The 22,575-nt window shown below is 29.0% G+C and overlaps 1 protein-coding gene and 1 long non-coding RNA gene across 2 annotated transcripts; both read right to left on the reverse strand.

Moving 5' to 3' along the window:
* Positions 1 to 2,394: 2,394 nt before the first annotated feature.
* LOC123882981 lies at positions 2,395 to 5,196 on the reverse strand. The gene is made up of 9 exons (XM_045931651.1): positions 5,009 to 5,196; positions 4,539 to 4,610; positions 4,159 to 4,409; positions 3,865 to 4,071; positions 3,685 to 3,777; positions 3,477 to 3,581; positions 3,009 to 3,386; positions 2,812 to 2,888; positions 2,395 to 2,486 (listed from the first exon to the last, which is right to left on the reverse strand). Exons 2-9 carry the CDS (start codon positions 4,606 to 4,608, stop codon positions 2,420 to 2,422), a joined length of 1,248 nt encoding a protein of 415 aa, XP_045787607.1. The 5' UTR covers positions 4,609 to 4,610; positions 5,009 to 5,196; the 3' UTR covers positions 2,395 to 2,419.
* A 7,314-nt stretch (positions 5,197 to 12,510) lies between these two features.
* Positions 12,511 to 14,726, reverse strand: LOC123884916. Its single transcript, XR_006801020.1, has 3 exons — positions 14,592 to 14,726; positions 14,399 to 14,495; positions 12,511 to 12,711 (listed from the first exon to the last, which is right to left on the reverse strand). It is a non-coding gene; the product is annotated as an uncharacterized LOC123884916 (long non-coding RNA).
* Between the last annotated feature and the right edge of the window lie 7,849 nt (positions 14,727 to 22,575).

Here is a 22,575-nt window from a genome sequence, read left to right on the forward strand (position 1 = left end):
AGATACAAACACGACTTTGTTCGGGATATCATTTTTGATGTTTTTAAGTGCGCATGAGTATCAGTGAAGAAAGAGACACATGTGAACTTTTTGACTGACCCACTGGAGGGGAGATCTACATTGAGGCCGACCGATATTATGGTGTATGGGTGGTTAGGAGGAAAACATGCTTGGGTGTGTTGGAACAAAATTGGTTTGTGAACAATTAACTCTTAGGTTTTGATGATAACAAAAGTACAAATTGGATTTTCTAATGTATGTTCAAGTTTGCAGGATAATAGACTAAAATTCTTATGAGGAATTTTATTATGTTATTTAACATAAGTTCGTCCGTTTCATTAAATTTTGAGTTATATTTTTTCTAACTTTTTGTTAAATTTTGAGCTAATTTCTTCTAAAGGTTGTCCGCGTACGCAAATTCATTAGCTACGTGGACGATTTAAACAAAATTTGACTAAAATGACTAACTTGAAACGTTTTAAACATAAGGGACCAAATTGTAACTTAAAATAAACATAAGAGACCAAATATGCAATTAAGCCATATTAAAATTATAACTATTATACACAAGACAATAATCTTGCCCTGGCGAGTAATTTTTTAACGGGACTAATTTCGCACTATACAGTATTCGACCTATTATAATTTTTTATATTAATATATTTTTTGCATTATGTTAATAGAAAAATTATAAATTGAAATTAAAATATGTTGAAATTCTGGTATCACTGGAACGATGTTTGCCCAGATGTTCCAACAATTACTTTAAGAATAATGTTGTACTTAATGTTGGCACATCTTACGAAACATAAATAAAATGACAACAAGTAAATAAACTACGCAGGAAATTGTTAACCCAGTTCAGCAAACAATCTACTCTGGAGGATACCAATCTAGGAAGTACTAATAGTTCTAGTTACTAAGACCTCAGCAAACCCTTAGTTTACATCTTATAACCTAGACACCACTCATGCAACTTCTATCTAGGAACTCCTAGACATGAAATCTCATCTCACTTCCACTCAACCAACACAGACAGTGTGGTTTGTAAAATGTTCAATATAATGTGGCGACAATCTCCTAGACGATACTTTACTCTTGCTTAAAAGCTTATGAGTAAATCACAATTACAATTAACAAATACAGACACTTAGACTCAATATGTAAAACTCAAATGTATTTCGTTCAAATCAAATCCGTGTCTTGGTCTTGGTCCTCATATATATAGTGAGTTAGCACACTCTACTTTCTTCAAGATAGATAGGACGCTCCTCCATTCATAAAGATAATCTGAGCTATTTTCAATGATCATCAATGATAGATCAGAACATTGCAAAAATGTTTGAATGAGTTTAGAGAATAAAATAAGTCATACAGTTGTTCCATTAAGTCCGACTTATTTCAAAGACATCTGATTAGATCAAATTTTTATCAAACGCGCTCCTATGTGGATTTCCATATATAGCAAATGCTCGTATTAAATGCGCGAGATTTCTTAGCAAACAACTTGTTGTAACTAATGTTGAAACATTTGGTCCAACATCTTGCTTGTATACACTACAAGAAAAAAGGTATTTTGCAGCGACATATGTCGTTGAGAAAAATACAAAGTTGTTGTAAAATGTGTTTTTCCCAGCGAAAATATTGTCGTTGCATGTCGTTGGTATAAGTGCTGTTGCAAAAAGTTTTGTAAGGACAATTAATGTCGCTACCATAACTAGTGTTTTTACAACAACAATGATTGTTGCCTTATATAACATAAATAATGACTATTGTCGCTACGAAAAGGTATTTTTGTCAACAACTAAAGTCGTTACAATAAATTATTTTTTGCCAACGAAATAAATCGTTGTTATATCTTTCATATCTCAACAACAAAAATAGTTGGAATAAATTTCCAACAATAAATGTCATTTAATATAACTGAAATTATATATTTTTATTAATTATATAAAGTACTAGCATCAATCACATTTCTAATTTAAACCGTCTTAACTATACCAAAAAAAAAATATTACATTGTAATTTTTTCTAGCAAGAAACATAAACACAAATTAATATAATATTAAAATATAAAATATTGTAAATTATCCTTGTCTACATCAAAAATGAAACAAATATAAATTATCTTGTTCTAATGAAAAGAAAAACTGAAACTGAATAGCCAAACAAGCCACACGCAGGTAGCGAAACACAAATAACATTGCTGACGGACAAAACCAAAGGCCCCAAAAACTAAAGCCAATGGAACACTAGACAAAATCTAAAAACTGCTAGCAAAACCAAAAAACAAAACGCAGACACGAACAAGAAGCAAACAACACCACTACAAATAAGAATTCCATGTCTTCCTCAAAGAAAGCAAACCATTGTAAGGCTAAGGGAACTGAACGACACAAGGGCCAAAATAGCAACAATCTCAATTCTTCTTTATATATTTGCTTCGAACTTTTCTTTGTGAAGTAGTTGAAACACCATTACTTGAACTGCAATTTCAACACAATCAAAAGTTATTAATTTAATATGTCATTTTCTACTTTTTTTTTTTTTTTGCAAAGACAAAAAGGGCTAAAATATTAAAAACAAGAGAATGTCTAGTGAAATGTGATACATTCAGAAGCAATTCCAACTACAATCATTTTAGTACTAAATTTAGCTAAAATTATTCAATCCACCACACTCATTTCATATTAAAACAAGAAAATTTAACGTATATAATATGACAGTTTTAATAACATAAGCAAACATCTCCATTCCAAATAAAATATTAAGGACACAAATGTATGTCAAAAGTTAGGAAATTTTACTTACGGTTTGTCTGTAGTCATGTTATTAGCTCTGTGATTAGATTCAGACTCTATAGTCAGTGCACCGGAAGATTGTCCACCCTATATAAATATTCCAAATAGCACCCATAACATATTCAATATAATAAACTAATAGAATTCTATAATATGAACTACTAATTTATTATATTTTGTACCAAAAAGGACTATTTTTATACTTACTTGAAAATTCAGCATTTGGCGAAACATATTAGCCATTTTTGCTTCAACTTGTTTCTCCATTTCTTCTCCGATTTGTCTTTGACTCTCTTCAAACTTGGCTGTCATTTCTTCCCTCATTTTTCGTTCTTCTTGGAGTTGAGTCTCTACATCTTTTAGTTTCATTTCCATATCATGCCTCTTTTCACACTCCTTTTTCAATTCTTCATGTAAACCTGTAACAGCTTTTCCCTTTTGTGGTTTAATTCCAGCTCCTAACCCACGACTATAACCCGATCTCTCTCCTACAACTGATTTAAAAGCAATATTTGCAAGCATGTCTTTATCACAGTCAACATGTTCGGCTGTTGCAAGTTCTGAACAAGCTTCTTCAACCTTTGTCTATTAAAAATATTAATTATAATTAGAAATAACAAATTAATCACAATTATATATGTTCTACAAATCACTTAGCACTTAAACATGACATACATGAATTTCCTTAGAAGCATCATCTTTCCATTCTCCATTGCTATTTGTGTGAGTCATTCGCCACAAGTCTTGAAAGTTGGGCTCTTTTTGAGTTTCAGGATCTCTCTATAAACAAATTTACATTATCACCAATTATAATTATCTATTAGTCGGCAATTCGGTGAACAATATACACACACAAAAAAAAGTTCATAACTTTATAGATTACCGCATCATAGCTCACAGCTTGAAATGACTTCCTTCCACATCTATGTTTAATAACTTGTTTTGCTTTATTTACTTTGTTCCTTTCACTGATTGCCTGAAAATAATACATAGAGAAATATAGTAATTGTTTACATTTAAAAGTAAATTGTCTAAATTTATAGTAGATTTAGTACAAACATACCTTATAGTCAGGACTTGAGAAATAATCTACCAAGAACTTCCAATCTTCTTCACTTATATCTTCTGGTTTGTGTTTCAAAGCTATCTCATTTGTGTTATATTGGCTAAAATGTTGATGAAATCTACATCTATGATTACGATAGAGTCTTTTAGCGGTCTCAAGAATAACATCATTATTATGTGTTGTATTATCAATGTCAAAAGTATCCTGCACTCAACAAATTAAAATAACACTATTGTAAGTTCTCCAAAGAAGAAATCAAATAAAATAAAAATGTACAAGATTATAATTTACCAAAACTTTTGAAACTATCTTGTCAAGTTTAGCTTGTGGTATTTTTCCCCACTTTTTGACATTAAAAGGAGCATTCTTTAGGACAACGATTGAGACCTCAGTCACAAAATTTGCAGCTCCTGGTTCAACAGCTACCATTTTATCTGCTGGAATATCAACATGCAATTTTCCAGTAGCACTCTTCTTTTTCTTTTTTGAGATACCTAAGCCAATGGTTCTTCCTCTTCCATTTTTTCTTGTATTTGTACAATCTATTGCATTTTTACCCAAAAGAGAAATTTATGAGAAGTATAATGTGATATTTTAAGATACTAAAATATAAGAACAAATAGTATATGAATAAGAAAAATTAAAGTTAAGCAAATTAAATAAGTAAGTACCTTGTTGACTTATAATAGCATTTGAAGAATTTGGAAGCTGATAATCTGGATCATGATTTGAGGGTGCCATAACTAAATAAAGTAAATGACAAAACATATCAAAAATCTTTTAGAAAAAAGAAACCCATAAAATATATGGCTGTGATGCAGAGAAAAGAAATAAGAAAAAAAAAATAATAATAAACACGCAGAAAAAAAAAAGGACACAAGAAAACTGCACAGACATAATGAAATCCAAACTCAACTAGCCAATTCTTACTTAAACCCTTTCTTCAACCCTAGATTCGTTACTTAAATACCCAATTCTTCAACCCCTTTTATTGACAATCAAACAAAAAGAAACCCTATATTTTGATAGAGAGAAATCCAGCAGAAAAATTCCTAACAAACCCTATAAAGAAAATATGCATTCAATCAAACATTTTACCAAGATTGATCAAGAGAAAAACGCAGCAAATCAAAGCTTGTACCTGTCGAAGAACAAAATAATTTCTATTTCCACTGATTTAGAAAGAAATTGAAAGGGGTTAATGATCTGATTATGAAAGAAGAGGGCTTTGTTAAGTTTTTGATTTACATAGATACTACTGGAGCTAGGAGTTCCCATTATGAAGATAATGGAACAGTTATTGTAGAGAAACTGCCCACAAAAATATTTCAGCGCTAAGAAATACCGCCAATGTTTTGGTCTAATTTTTCAACGCCGCCATCTATTTAGTTTTTGGATTTTTATCTATGATTTTTTTTGTGGTGTTACCTAATTTTTTATTTTTTTTTGTGTTTTGACTTTTAACTATAATGTCGATATTTTTGGGCATATGTTTCAAATTTATTTAATTTATTTCTTTTAGAATGATTTTTTTTAGAGATAATCTACTACTAATATATTAAAATTAATTTAATGTACTAAAAAAAAGATGATATGCTTCAAAATAGGGATAAAACAACAAAATAGAACAATATATATGCATAAAAATAGCAACAAAAGAGTTGATTATGATCAACTCAACAATCACACTAGCTTGTTCAAAAAAAAAACTCAACAATCACACTAAAAAAAGAAAAGATAAATACAATAAAAAAATTATTTTTTTTTTTTTAAGAGAAAAGAATTATTATATGCTTAATATATATATATATAAAGAAGGAATATAAGATAAAAAAAAAAGATGATATGTTTCAAAATTGGAATAAAACAACAAAATAGAACAATATATATGCATAAAAATAGCAACAAAAGAGTTGATTATGATCAACTCAACAATCACACTAGCTTGTTCAAAAAAAAAAAACTCAACAATCACACTAAAAAAAAAAGATAAATACAATAAAAAAATTATATATTTTTTTAAAGAGAAAAGAATTATTATATGCTTAATATATATATATATATATATATATATATATATATATATATATATATATATATATATATATATATATATATATATATAAAGAAAGAATATAAGATAAAAAAGAATATAAGATAAAAAAAAAGATGATATGTTTCAAAATAGGAATAAAACAACAAAATAGAACAATATATATGCATAAAAATAGCAACAAAAGAGTTGATTATGATCAACTCAACAATCACACTAGCTTGTTCAAAAAAAAAAAACTCAACATTCACACTAAAAAAAAAGATAAATACAATAAAAAAATTATATATTTTTTTAAAGAGAAAAGAATTATTATATGCTTAATATATATATATATATATATATATATATATATATATATATATATATATATATATATATATATATATATATATATATATATATATAAAGAAAGAATATAAGATAAAAAAGAATATAAGATAAAAAAAAGATGATATGTTTCAAAATAGGAATAAAACAACAAAATAGAACAATATATATGCATAAAAATAGCAACAAAAGAGTTGATTATGATCAACTCAACAATCACACTAAAAAAAAAAGAAGATAAATACAATAAAAAAATTATTATTTTTTTAAGAGAAAAGAATTATTATATGCTTAATATATATATATATATATATATATATATATATATATATATATATATATATATATATATAGAACAATATATATGCATAAAAATAGCAACAAAAGAGTTGATTATGATCAACTCAACAATCACACTAAAAAAAAAAAAGAACATTAAAAAATTATATTTTTTTTAAGAGAAAAGAATTATTATATGCTTAAAAATAAGAATAAAATACGTCATAGGTAGGAATATATAAATGAGAATAAAATAGTCAATTCTATCCCAAAAAAAAAAGAACAAAATAGTCCCCATGAGCTTAGCTTAATTGGTTGGGACATCAGCATTTTATATGCAGGAGCCAGGGTTCGAACCCTGGACACTCCACTTATCCATCTTTAAAGGTGGAATTTCAAGCCACTAGGCTACCTGACCAAAAAAAAAAAAAAAAAAAAGAACAAAATAGTCAATAAAAAATGATAGAAAAATAAGACGAATATATCTAATAAAAGTCAATGACCCGTGCGAATGCACGAGGGTTTAAACAAATTATATATGAATCTATTCTCATATTTGAAGAGAATTTTGTTCTTAGACTCTTTTCTGTGGATAGATTGTAATAGTAGTCACATCAGAAATCTAGTTTTGATGAAAATGTCGTGAAGTTTGAATAAAACTATCGATTTTGACTGAAAATTTTGAATTTAATCAATCTGACCGTTCAATATCATATAAATGATGTGAAAAATGAATGAGAAAAAATAATTTTGATGATCGGACTCCGAATGGATAGACAAATTATAGCATTCTCAACGAAAACCTAGTTTTAATGAAAGGAGCATGAAGTTTACCTAAAACTATCGATTTTGAGTGGAGATTTTGAATTTAATCAATCTGACCGTTCAATATCACCTAATTGGAAAGACAAACGAATGATAAAAAGAATTTTGATGATCGGACTCTGAATGGATACACAGATTGTTATATCAGTCTCATCGAAAACCCAGTTTTAATGAAGGTTCATGAAGTTTACCTAAAACTATCGATTTTGAGTGGAGATTTTGAATTTAATCAATCCGACCGTTCAATATCACATAATTGGTGTGAAAAATGAACGAGAAAAAGAATTTTGATGATCGGACTTCGAATGGATAGACAGATTGTTATAACAGTCTTATCGGAAACCTAGTTTTAATGAAATGGTCATGAAGTTTACCTAAAACTATCGATTTTTATTGGAGATTTTGAATTTAATCAATCCGACCGATCAATATCACATAAATGGTGTGAAAAATGAACGAGAAAAGGAATTTGATGATTGGACTCTGAATGGATAGACAAATTGTTATAGCAGTCTCATCGAAAACCTAGTTTTAATGAAGGTTCATGAAGTTTACCTAAAACTATCGATTTTGAGTGGAGATTTTGAATTTAATCAATCCGACCGTTCAATATCACATAATTGGTGTGAAAAATGAACGAGAAAAAGAATTTTGATGATCGGACTTCGAATGGATAGACAGATTCTTATAACAGTCTTATCGGAAACCTAGTTTTAATGAAATGGTCATGAAGTTTACCTAAAACTATCGATTTTGAATGGAGATTTTGAATTTAATCAATCCGACCGTTCAATATCACCTAATTGGAAAGACAAAGGAACAAGAAAAAGAATTTTGATGATCGGACTCTGAATGGATAGACAGATTGTTTGAAATCTCATCGAAAACCTAGTTTTAAACTTTTAATGAAAGGGTCATCAACTTTACCTAAAACTACCGATTTTAATTTGAGATTTTGAATTTTATTAACCAGTTTTAACCATTTGATCTTTTTGTCTTAATGTAATTAATTACCACCAATGTCACTAACATAAATTTAAACTCTCAATATATAATTTTACTTTTGTCAAAAATAAATAAATAATAATTTTACTTAATTAAAGATAGGGTGCAGCTACTCTCTAATCAAATAAAATTTAATTAAGAATATTCAATTGCATAAACTAAACAATTACCAATTAATTTTAATGCACATAATTAAATGATTAAAAATTTAAATATAATGCATTAGTTGGTTACAGAAATTTACCATATAATAATAGTAATTAAATGCAGGAAACGAAATGAATAAGTTCATAGTCCAGTGGTTTGTGTTCATTTATGTTTGATGATGCTTGATAGAGGTCCCCAATTCGAACCTTTCCTTTGCCAAACTCTATTTTTTTTTTTTTGTGTTTTTTTTTGGGTACATTTTTGTATATTTAATATATGCTGTTTAAAACAAAAAATTCCGAAGTTATCATCTAGGTCGTTGGATTCGAGGTTTGATTTCTGTTTAATTCTTGTGCGTTGATCTTTCCTCCAAATTATATAAATAAGTGGGAGTTTGTTAAGGAAGATTTTACTTTCCTTGTTTTTCAAATCCTTCTACTTCTCTTCCAAATTAGGTAAAAATGATGCAAGATATGCAAATGACATAGTTCCTCTCCGGATGATTTCGACCCTTCTCCCTTTGATTCTATGATAAAATTCAATTATGTAATTAGATAAAAAAAAATAGAAATCAAGCAAAATATATTACATAAGCAATAGTACTAAAAAAATCTTTTTATTCTGGCTCAGAGTTTACATTCTCTACATAATCATCCTCATCTATAGAAGATTCATCTTTGTAATCATCATCAGTATCAAAGTCACTTGCATCGTCTGATTCTCCGAGCTCTTCTGCTTGACTAACAATATGTTCAGCTAAGTATGTTCCATCAATATCATATCTATTTAGAATCTCAGCTTGGTCCAATGATGAAGCTTCTCCTGCTATACGTGTATTGTTGAACTCATTCAATTGATATGGCTCTGAGTCATCTTCATCTTGTGGAAAATCAAAAACATTTCTTGCTTTGACTTTTACCGCAGTATACCAATTTGCACTGTCATTGTTCTTGACATAATAAACTAACCCAGCTTGAGAACCTAGGACAAATGGATCATTTTTGTAATACAACTTTGTAATATCTAGACTAATAAATCCATACTCGTCCTTTTTAGATCCTCTACCATGATTTCGAACTTGAGAAGGAGCCTCGAACCAATCACATTTAAATAATATGACAAAGTTATTTTCCAAATACCTTATTTCAATGATTTTTTGAAAACTAGATACTACTCTAGAAAGGTTTTCCTTAAAGCTTCTTTGGGCAGCAAACCTAGCTACACTTGGCAAACCATTCAACATGCTAACTGGATCCAAAAGAAAGATTGTTATTGGTTGGTGGGTTATGGAAATTCGATTAATATGTGGCAAGACAATTGGTTGCATTACCAAAATGGGTTTAAAGTCCTAACACATAAGACATTGGATGAGGGAACTAATAGTTGGAACCACAACATTATTGATAATATGTTCTACAACTTTGAGGTAGAGCAAATAAAACAAATTCATATTAGTAAGGAGGATAGTTTTTGCTGCAACGGAACCAAGGACGGTAGGTACACGGTTAGATCGGGCTACTATAACATGAAGCAGTGGAAAAGAGCTGAAAATCCAAGTGTTTCAAATAACAAACAAACAATACTGTGCGATTCTAGTTAGAGAAGAATTATGTAAAAGAGGGATTACTTGTCCTATTGTTTGTCCTAGATGCAGCAACAAAATAAAATCTATCAACCATAGTTTCATGAATTGTTATAGAGCGGCGAAAATCTGGTTTGGCTCATGTCTACACATGAATTTTGCAAACTGGTTAGAGCACAAATTAAGAGTCTCTGATAGCCAAACCATGGAGTTACCGGTAGCTATCACTTACCAAATTTGGCTAGCTAGAAATGTACATACTTTCTAAGACAAAAACATACCCGATCAGCAAGTTATCACCATGGCCAGCCCCGAAAATCCGGAGGCCCGACTATGAATATTAAAACCAGACCCGTTAATAAAAGAAATATAAAAAATTTAAAACGAATAATACTCTTTTAAATTGTAAATAACATCAATAACTTATAAAAATAGTCATCTTTAGAACTAGCATATAAAATATTCATATGCTTATAACAACTGCAATTAGTCAACAAAAAAAAAAAACAACAATAATAATATTATCAATCCATTATGCACTATACCAATAGAGTAGAAAAATCAGATTCTTCTAGTTTTAGACGGTGCAAGAAATTAAGAACCATAAAGTTGTAGGATGAAGGTTTAAACATGAAAGCTATAACAACTATATTTAACAAAAGTCCCATCATTCTAACTCTAACAAAAATAGATACAGTTATATCTATCTATCTCATTGAGGCATTTTCACAAACACCTTATGACTTCACCTATTAAACAATTGAAATTAGTGAAACAAATAATTGAAACAAACAAATATGATATCTCTCCTTTCTAAGTTCATACAGGTTGTCCTGATTTTACTTGAACAGCTAATGCAAAAGTGGGTTACAACGAGAATTAGATAGCAAAAATAGTCAATGTTTGCGGTAACGGGAATAGTGGGTTTGGAATTGGATTCTGACTTTAATGCAGAGATCACAGAAAACAGTACAAATTAAAGAGTGAAAAGCCATTAACGTACCTGAATTCTGACGTAATCGAGTTGGTCGGCGCGGTGGTAACGGTAAACGGTGGCTAAAGAGTTGGTCGGTGCGGTGGTAGCGGTGGCGCTGGGGCAACGTGTTGGGTTTAACGTGGTTACTATGTGTAAGTACGAGTTAACATAACATGGAAACCGTTCCTATTTTGGTGATTGTGCTTTTTTGTTTTTTTTACTATTGAGGTTTTCTTAGATAGGGTAATCAACTTTAGCGGTAGCGGGAAATGCTGTCTAAAATAAAAATAAAAAGCGGGAATTACATGGAGAGTGAAACCTCCGTATGCATAAGTTGGGTTTAAAGTTTTTTTTTTTTTTTTTTTTTTTTTTTTTTTTTTTTATATTTTTAAGTTACTTATATATATATATATATATATATATATATATATATATATATATATATTGTGTTTTCAACACTATACTTTTTTTTATTTGTCAAAAAAAAAAAACACTATACTTTTTATTTTAAGAAAAATATTGAGGGAAAAATATGTAATATGTCTATCTACGAGATTCAAACAACATCTATAGCCAAAAGCTCCGTGTTTTTTAAATTAAGTTGGTTTTGTTAACTTTTCAAATATCTTATTTTTAGTCAATTTTCTTCTATAAAATTAAGTTACGTATTAATTGTAGAACTTATTTAAAAGAGTGTTTAACTCTACTTCCTTTTAAGTGATGAGAAGTTTTAAGAAACTCAAGCCAAACAATAATAGGTTTGTCAAAAAAAGCCAAACAATAATAGCGGCAACAATGATGGTTGTTACAATAAGTAACTTTTTTCAGCGATGAGATTGTTGAAAAATAATAAAATTATTATAACAACTTAAATTAGTCATTGACATATGTATATCAAAAAGTTGTATTATTTTTAGCAACAATAGTTATTGTTGGGATAAGTGATTTTTAACAACGATAATGAGATTGTTGAGAAAAAACAACTTATTACAAGGACTTAAATTAATTGTTGCTATATGCACACTTAAAAATTACATTATTTCCAACAACAATAATTGTTATTGGGATAAGTCACTTTTCTCAACAATAATGAAATTGTTGAGAAAAAAAAAACTTATTACAACAACTTAAATTAGTTGCTGCTATATGCATTTTTTCTCAACAATTTAATTATCGCTGCAAAAAAGTCGCTGCTAAATATCTTATTTCTAGTAGTGATATTTGTTTTAGCAAAATGAGGCCAATTCAAATATTCAACATATGGAATATAACATTAATCATTATTTCTAGTTACGAAAATATCTCCCTATCATAAAAAAATCGCGGCAATGCCACGCCCCGTTCGTACGCACGAATATTATACCAGTTTCATATAAAATATATTAACTTCATAGAGACTTACAATTAATTTCTTAGCAAAATAACATAAATAACATTTTCTCAAAATCCAACAAAATAAGTGAAGACGATATTATTAAACCCGAACTTGATGTAAGAATATCAAACCCTTACAACTCAATTTAAAAATAAAAATAATCCAACACACTTTAATGAATACCCCATCATATGTGAGAGAATAATTCTCCACTTTATTCTCACGAACAAACACCTCGATACTACTATCTGATCCCGTTCTAAGGATCTTACCTGCATATAATTCATTAAAGAGAAATAAGAAGAAAACATGGGGTGAGATAAGTTTCAAATCACTTCAAGTGGTATAATAATTTCAATATATAGAAACAAACACACAAAAGTACATTTGAAAAACTAATAATAATAATAATAATACAACTAATTGAATTTAGTGAATTGAAATTGTGCTTAATTTAGGAGCTATACATTAAATGTATACACCAACCATATTTTATCAACACAAATTTCAAGGCCAACTACCATAATACAACTAATTGAATTTAGTGAAATTTAGGTCTCTATAAAAAAATTGGGCATGTTATGGTTCCTATAAAAATTTTATGCATGCAGTTTTAGTTCATGTTATTTATCAAAATTGTTTAATTATTCTTAAATTTTTATATTTTTGAATAATTATTTTTCAGATATTTTAACAATTCTATAAAAAAATAAAGATAAAAGAAATGAATATCTCAAATTAGAAGTGATATATTTAGCTCCTGTTTTTTTTTAGGAACTTCTTATATTGTTCTGAACAAGTCTTCAAAATAATCAATAAAAAATGCACATTGGTTTAAGATTAGGGATTAAAACTACGTGTATAATAATTTTATAGAGACTATGTCAGTTTATAGAGAAGAAAACAAAATTTGATAATGTTATAAAAATCTAAAAATATTTAACCCGAATTTTTATTCGTATTAAATTTCAACCAATTTTAGTTGTTAAAATTGTTATTGCAACCAAAACCTTTTGTTCACTTAAGTTGCTTCCGGTCCTTTGTCTTGTTAATGGCCAAGGCGTATTTTGAAGTCATTCACTTTGAGTCTTTCTAAATTGTTTCCTAATCGTTGCCTATCATTTAGCAACGATTTTTTTTCCATTGCCTTGGTTTGAACAGATTTACGTTTTTTTTATATAAGTGAATGCTCCGAAATTTTCATATTTAATTACTGTTTGTGAATTCAAATTTTAATTTTCTCTGTCCTTTATAAGGAAGGTGATTATATAGATGCATACAAATTAGAATATCTCACTCTCTAACTATGATGATATTATCAAGTTAGTAGATGATAGTTGTACAAAGACATCCCGAAGATAAGTGTAAAACTCAATAATATTATAACTTATACTGCTTATGTACCACAATATATGTCACTTTGGGGAAAAAAATTGTACCGTAATATATGTCGCTTTATATTAGCAAAGAAGTATTTAATGTTCTTTTTCCTATTGTTTGTTCAAATTTTTTTTTCCAATTATACCCATAACTATTTATTACTCTCTCTTCTTTCAATTCTTTAATTTATTTTTTTCATACCATAAATGAAGGACAATTTTGTAATTCAACTCATAATCTCTCTTTTCCATACAACATTAATTAACTTTCTTAATATATGTAAAAGTGCTAAAGCGACATATATTGTGGTACGGAGGGAGTAACAAACATATGATGATACTATCAATAATATTTTCATTAGATAACTGACCCATATATATATACTCCAAATTATCAAATTTATTCACAAAACATATTTCAAACTATCATGTTTTACTTTTTCAATTTTTCTTAATATATAAGTGTGATTTTTTTTTCTTCTTATAATTTGGGACGGAGGAAGTATATAAGAGAAATTATAAGATTAACATTAAGATGAGCAATGAAAATGGAAGGTCATGATAGAGAAATAAGACTTACTATCTTAACCTTTTACATTCATTTCTAAAGCACGCCATTGTTCCACGAGGAGCATTTGGAAAGCTTATATAGCAATCTTCGTCAGTTTCGCACTTTGCTTTATTGTATGTACAATAAGAATAAAGAAATATTACTAGAGTGGATGAAAGATTTTGTATAAAATAAACAAAAATTATTATGACAATAAACTTACTTTTACCAACGACTACAACGATGAAAAGAGAAATAAAAAGTATCATAATATAAACAAACTTGAGAGTTTCACCCATTTGTTTTTTACCTTTCAATGTACAAATTTAAAATGTTTTGATGACTTTATATAGTAAAATTTCTTGCTATATTTATGTCAAATAAGTAATTTTTAATGATTATGATTTTGCAATATGTCCTTTAAAATTAGAATAATTATTAAATATCTTCAAAGGACAATATAATGAATACTATTTGTCCCTTTAGCTCGTAGAATTGATCTCACGGAATAATTTTGCTTGTAATTATAAAATTCATTTACATTAAAAAAAAAATTCATTTTCTTTTTACAACCTTTCATTATTATATTTGTTCCAGTAAAAATAATTAAAAAAAAAATATGCATGCATATTAATATATGAGTAGAATTATAGATTCATACACCAAAAAAAAAAAAAAAAGAATTATAGATTCATGTAATTTGTTTTTATAAAAAATAGCCACTTCGATTGGATTAATATATGAGTAGAAATATATGTCTCTGTAAAAATTATAAATAAATAGGCACTTATATTTGTATATGATAAGAAATATAGGTTCTTGTAGAAATTATAAAAAAAAGACATGTGTATTAACATATGATTAAAAATATAAATCACCACATAAATTATAAGAAAATAGGCACGGGCCGTGGAAATCAGTCGAGCTGAGTCGAACTCGTCTGAACTCGACTCGACTCGATAGGAATTGGTTCAACTCAAAATTCGGCTCAAGTTCGACACAAACCCTTTTTTCAGCTCAAGTTTGGCTCGTTTAAAGTTGACGAACAGTTCGGTTCGGCTCGTTAGGTTCAACTCGTTAAGTTAAATCACATGATTTCAAGTCAAATTTTTTGTCAAAATTTCAAAATTTGATCTTTAACCTTTTAAACTATTTTTTATATAAAAGAAAAAGCAAATATTAAATTAAAATAAAAGTCATCCCAAGTGTATAATGAAAAGCCTTTTGAGAAATAGAGAATTTAAAAAAATAAAAAAAAAATTTGGTAAAGGGAGAGTGGGTAATAGCCGTACGTAGGAAACTGAAAAGTTCATATATATATATATATATAACCGAGCTAGTTCATGAACCAAACGAGTCGAACTATATATAGTTTATGTTCAACTCATCTATTTAACGAACTTAATTTTTAACTCAAGTTCAACTCATTTAGTTCATGAACCAAGTTCATTAGTCAATTATCGAATCGAGCTTCAAACTATTCACGAGTTGGCTTGGGTCATTGCCAGCCCTAGGCACACATATTAATAGATGAGTAGAAATATACGACTGCGCCGAAATAATAAGAAAATAGACATACGTATTAATATATAAGTAGAAATATAGGCCCGTACCGAAGACCGGAGTTATAAAAAAGTAGGCAGACATATTTATATATTAGTAGAAATATAAGTTATCATGATTAAAAAAAAATAAAATAGGAATTACTATTTTAATCCATCTTTCTCCTTTTTTAACACATCACTAAACAAGGAGCTATTTTTGTCTTTTCATTTAAATTGAAATAAAATAATATGGATCAGGATCAAATGACACCAACTAGTTTGACACCTCTCAATAACGTTTTAACCGATATAAAGTTTATAAAATCCACCGTTGGATTGAAAGTTTATATCATATAGACCATTTGTTTAGAATTTCAGGCAAATCCAAAATCATTTGATATGCTATTGCAACACATAAACATTAACGACGTTTAAAAAAATAGACAAACCGTTAATTTTGATGTATCCCAATAACATATCAAATGATTTTGTATTTGTCTAAAGTTTTACATAAATGATCTATATGATACAAAATTTCAATCCAACAGTGGATTTTATAAAATTTATATCGGTTAAAACGTTATTGAGAGGTATAACATTTGGTGTCAAACTAGTTGGTGTCGTTTGATCCTGACTCAAACAATATTATTATAATCATTATACTCTATTATTCATTGCCTTTATATTTTATTTCTACTATTTATACAGGACTTATATTTTTACTCATATATTTGTTGGATTAAGCCTTAAAATCCAATCTATTTGATATTATTTGCTTTTGTATTGTAATTTGATTTATATATTTAATATATATATATATATATATATATATATATATATATATATATATATATATATAAGAAGAAGTTTCTTTACTAAGTTTGTTTTCCAAAATAATAAAGTCTCTAGAATAGATTGTTCATGTAATTAAACATTAAGTGAGACTTAATCGTGAGATTACATTAACTTAAGAACACTATTCTTAAAAGTATATATATGTAGTCAAACTTTAATATGAGTTGGGATGATAATAAAGCGTAGAGACTATTATGTATGTAGACTGATGACCATCTCACGGGTCATGGATATGAGATATTAAGTCTATACATAGATATAAATATTAGGAGTAATATTTATATTGAATTGACCCACCAAGAGAGTACTACATAGTATGTTATGAAAGCGTCATAAAATACTCTCATATTGATAATAGTGTACACCATTCTTTGACCTGAAACCACGATGATCCCGAGATGTGGAATTAAATGTTTGGTTGTCATTCAAACGTCGTCTGTAACAGGATAACTTTAACGTTGGTAAATGGACATTTAATGAATCATGCTTGCTGAGGGACATGAGTGTCCTAGATGAGATTTGTCCCTCCTGCATAAAATGAGATATATCTTTAGGCCTCTTGATGAACATGACTGAAAAATTGCATCGCCATGCCAAATTAAGTCAATATGAGATATTGGGCTTATTCGTTACTCAATATGTTTCAGGATCAAGAAATATAAATATTAGACTTTACAAGGATGACACTATTTATGCCTTGTGTTCATGATAGTAGGGGTTATACGTATTAGTAGGGGTCTTACATGATAGTAGGGGTTCTACATGACAGTAGGGGTTCTACGTGTTAGTAGGGGTCTTACATGATAGTAGGGGTTCCTGCATGTGTAGTAGGGGTCCTGCATGTGTAGTAGGGGTCCTCTGGTATAGTAGGGGTACTCTGTGTTAGTAGGGGTATTACCTGAACTGTTGTTTGATGGTTTTAAATGCTACTGATTGTTTATAACCATGATTAATTGTATTGTGATGAATTGTTGATTATATGTGTGGAATATAATTGTTGTTGATTGTGTTGATGATGTTTGTTTAAATGTCAAAGAAGTATATTAAAGTGTTAATCAACTTAATAAAGAAGGATATTAGAATTATATTATTCTAATAAAGAAGGATATTAAGGTATAGTGTTGTCTTAATAAAGAAGTAATGTTGGATAGTGTTCCACATTAGTAAATGAAGAGCTTAATTCTAATTAAAATGACTGTGAGTGAATTCATGAAATACATACATGCATTCATGAATATATGTGATATTGGATATTTCAATAAAGAAGGATATCGGATTATATTTATCCGATAAAGAAGGATATTAGAGGTGAGATACTCTAATAAAGATGGTACCACATACATTAGAAATGTCTAGGATGACATAGCATGAAGTTGAAGCATTAGATTTGCATTAGGTTATGTGTACATTATTTAATATTTGATATGTGACACATATGTTTGAAATTTGTGATAATTGTCTATGTGTGTTAGACTTGTTGTATGTGTTGATTGTCCGATGATTTTAAATGTAATTGACTTCAATATCTTGTGAATTATGATTGATATTTGATTATAACTTTTCGTAGCTTATAATTAAATGAGACTAATGATGTATGCTTAAATGAAGGTTGAGTACAATTAGGGTGTAACTCCTAATTAGATGTGATAAATGAAGTATATGCATGAGTTAGAATATGCATGATTTGTGATGATGTGTTTAAGTATCATTTACTTACACTTGTATATTTTGAGTATGTTATCTAACTCTCTTTTATGTGTTATGTGCTGGACCATTGGGGGTCCAGATTTCACAGGTTTTGTGGTTATCGATGTCGAGTCGTTGGTGAAGCTCCGCTCTGATTGTGACACGGGAAAAGGGTTGTATTTAGTATATAGGGTCTTTATTGACTATTTGTATTTATTTTTGAAAAATGTATCTTTATAAAGAAGATTTATTTTGTATAAAGCGAGTTTTACTAATTAATTAACTTAGTATTATTTTCGTAAAGAGGAGTGTAATATCTTGAACCAACAATTTATCAATCAATTGATTTAAGTCTAGGACTTTATTTTATCCGCTGTGTCGTTTTTGAGAAAAGAAATTTTTAAGCCATAATAAATGCATTAATGGGTTTGGGTGTTACATTTCAGATTGCATGGTGGAAGGAAGGCTTATAAGGATTGATAGGTACCACCTATATCAACAAGATGCATCTTCTTTTCGGTAGCCTATTCCATTAGAACTCCATAGTGAAGCGTGCTTGACTTGGAGTAGTCTTTGGATGGGTGACCTTCTGGAAGTTTCCCGGAAAGCGTGCGAGTGAGGACAAAGCACGCTGAAAGGACTCGTGTTGGTTTGTGGGGTCAGTCGGTCATCCTGAAAGCCGTTTGCGATGTTACAAATGGTATCAGAGCAGACCTCTTCTAGTACGATGTGGTTCGGGGACGAACCAAGCGGAAGTTGGTGGGCATGTAACACTCTAAGCTAACGAGGGCGCAGGGAGTGGTCGCCGGTGCATGAGGCATGACAATGTGCGGCTCCGAGGGATCCTGAGGCTGTGCAGGTTTCAAATTGCATGGTGGAAGGAAGGCTTATAAGGATTGATGGGTACTACCTATACCAACAAGATGCATCTTCTTTTCGGTAGCCTATTCGATAAGAACTCCACAGTTAAGCGTGCTTGAATTGGAGTAGTCAATGTTGAGAACTTCTCGGCTTCAGATACAAACATGAATTTATATCAGTGCGCATGAGTATCAGTGAAGAAAGAGACATGCGAACTTTTTGACTGACCCACTGGAAAGCAGATCTACATTGAGGCCGACTGATATTCTGGTGTACGGGTGGGTAGGAGGAAACATGCTTGGGTGTGTTGGAACAAAATTGGTTTGTGAACAATTACCTCTTAGGTTTTGATGATAACAAAGTATTAAAACTACAAATTGGATTTGCTAATGTATGTTAGAGTTTGCAGGATAATAGACTAAAATTCTAATGAGGAATTTTATTATGTTATTTAACATAAGTTCGTCCTTTTCGTTAAATTTGGTGTTATATTTTTTCTAACTTTTTGTTAAATTTTGAGCTAATTTCTTCTAAAAGTTGTCCGTGTACGCAAATTCATTAGTTATGTAGACGATTTAAACAAAAATTTGACTAAAAAGACTAACTTGAAACGTTTTAAACATAAGGGACCAAATTGTAACTTAAAATAAACATAAGAGACTAAATATGAAATTAAGCCATATTAAAATTATAACTATTATACACGAGACAATAATCTTGCATTGGCGAGTAATTTTTTAAGGGACTAATTTCGCACTATACAGTATTCGACATATTATAATTTTTTAAATTAATATATTATTTGCATTATCTTAATAGAAAAATTATAAATTGAAATTAAAATATGTTGAAATTCTGGTATCACTGGAATGATGTTTGCCCAGATGTTCCAACAATTACTTTAAGAATAATGTTGTACTTAATGTTGGCACATCTTACGAAACATAAATAAAATGACAACAAGTGAATAAACTACGCAGGAAATTGTTAACCCAGTTCAGCAAACAGCCTACTCTGGGGGATACCAATCCAGGAAGGAAATCAACTAATAGTTCTAGTTACTTAGACCTCAGAGTTTACGTCTTATAACCTAGACATCAATCATGCAACTTCTATCTAGGAACTCCTAGACATGAGATCCGATCTCATTTCCACTCAACCAACACAGACAGTGTGGTTTGTACAATGTTCAATATAATGTGGCGACAATCTCCTAGACAATACTTTACTCTTGCTTAAAAGCTTATGAGTAAATCATACATAGTTAACAAGATAGATAGGACGCTCCTCCATTCATAAATATAATCTGATCAATTTTCAATGATCATTAAGGATGGATCAGAACATTCCAAAAGTGTTTGAATGACTTTAGAAAATAAAATAAGTCATACAGTTGTTCCATTAAGTCCGACTTATTTAAAGGACATCTGATCATATCAAATCTTTATCAAACGTGCTCCTATGTGGATTTCCATATATAGCAGATGCTCGTATTAAATGCGCGAGATTTCTTAGCAAACAACTTGTTGTAACTAATGTTCAAATATTTGGTGCAACGTCTTGCTTGTATATTTGTTTTAGCAAAATGAGGCCAATTCAAATATCCAACATATGTAATATAAAATTAATCATTATTCTAGTTACGAAAATATCTCCATATCATAAAAAAATCGCGGCAACGCCACGCCCCGTTCGTACGCACGAATATTATACTAGTTTCATATAAAATATATTAACTTCATAGAGCCTTATAATTAATTTCATAACAAAATAACATAAATAATATTTTGTCAAAATCCAACAAAATAAGTGAAGACGATATTATTAAACCCGAACTTGATGTAAGAATATCAAACCCTTACAACTCAATTTAAAAATAAAAATAATGCAACACACTTTAATGAATACCCCATCATATGTGAGAGAATAATTCTCCACTTTATTCTCACGAACAAACACCTCGATACTACTATCTGATCCCGTTCTAAGGATCTTACCTGCATATAATTCATTAAAGAGAAATAAGAAGAAAACATGGGGTGAGATAAGTTTCAAATCACTTCAAGTGGTATAATAATTTCAATATATAGAAACAAACACACAAAAGTACATTTGAAAAACTAATAATAATAATAATAATAATAATAATAATAATAATAATAATAATAATAATAATAATAATAATAATACAACTGATTGAATTTAGTGAAATTGTGCTTAATTTAGGAGCTACATTAAATGTATACACCAACCATATTTTATCAACACAAATTTCAAGGTCATCCCCTCCACTTACAACTATCATTATATTCATCCATAAAGGGTTCAATAGTCTAAGTCAATCATTTAATTCGATTTATAGAAGTCTAGTGAAAATAATCCATAAAATTTTTAGGGTTAAGTTTTTAGGTCTCTATAAAAAAATTGGGCATGTTATGGTTCCTATAAAAATTCTATGCATGCAGTTTTAGTTCATGTTATTTATCAAAATTGTTTAATTATTCTTAAAATTTTTATATTTTTGAATAATTATTTTTCAGATATTTTAACAATTCTATAAAAAGATCAAGATAAAAGAAATGAAAATCTCAAATTAGAAGTCATATATTTAGCTTCTGTTTTTTTGAGGAACGTCTTATATTGTTCTGAACAAGTCTTCAAAATAATCAATAAAAAATGCACATTGGTTTAAAATTAAGGATTAAAACTACGTGTATAATATAATTTTATAGAGACTATGTCAATTTTTTATAGAGAAGAAAACAAAATTTGATAAAGTTATAAAAATCTAAAAATATTTAACCCGAATTTTTATTTTTATTAAATTTCAACCAATTTTAGTTGTTAAAATTGTTATTGCAACCAAAACCTTTTGTTCACTTAAGTTGCTTCCACTCCTTGGTCTAGTTAATGGCTAAGGCATATTTTGAAGTCATTCATTTTGAGTCTTTCAAAATTGTTTCCTAATCGTTGCCTATCGTTTAGCAACGATTTTTTTTCTTGTAGAAACAGTTTTTGTCCATTGCCTTGGTTTCAACACATTTACGTTTTTTTTATATAAGTGAATGCTCTGAAATTTTCATATTTAATTACTGTTTGTGAATTCAAATTTTAATTTTCTCTGTCCTTTATAAGGAGGGTGATTATATATATGCATACAAATTAGAATATCTTACTCTCTAACTATGATGATATTATCAAGTTAGTAGATGATAGTTGTACAAAGACATCCCGAAGATAAGTGTAAAACTCAATAATATT

Source organism: Trifolium pratense, linkage group LG5, assembly GCF_020283565.1.
Source record: "Trifolium pratense cultivar HEN17-A07 linkage group LG5, ARS_RC_1.1, whole genome shotgun sequence".
Lineage (NCBI taxonomy): Eukaryota > Viridiplantae > Streptophyta > Magnoliopsida > Fabales > Fabaceae > Trifolium > Trifolium pratense.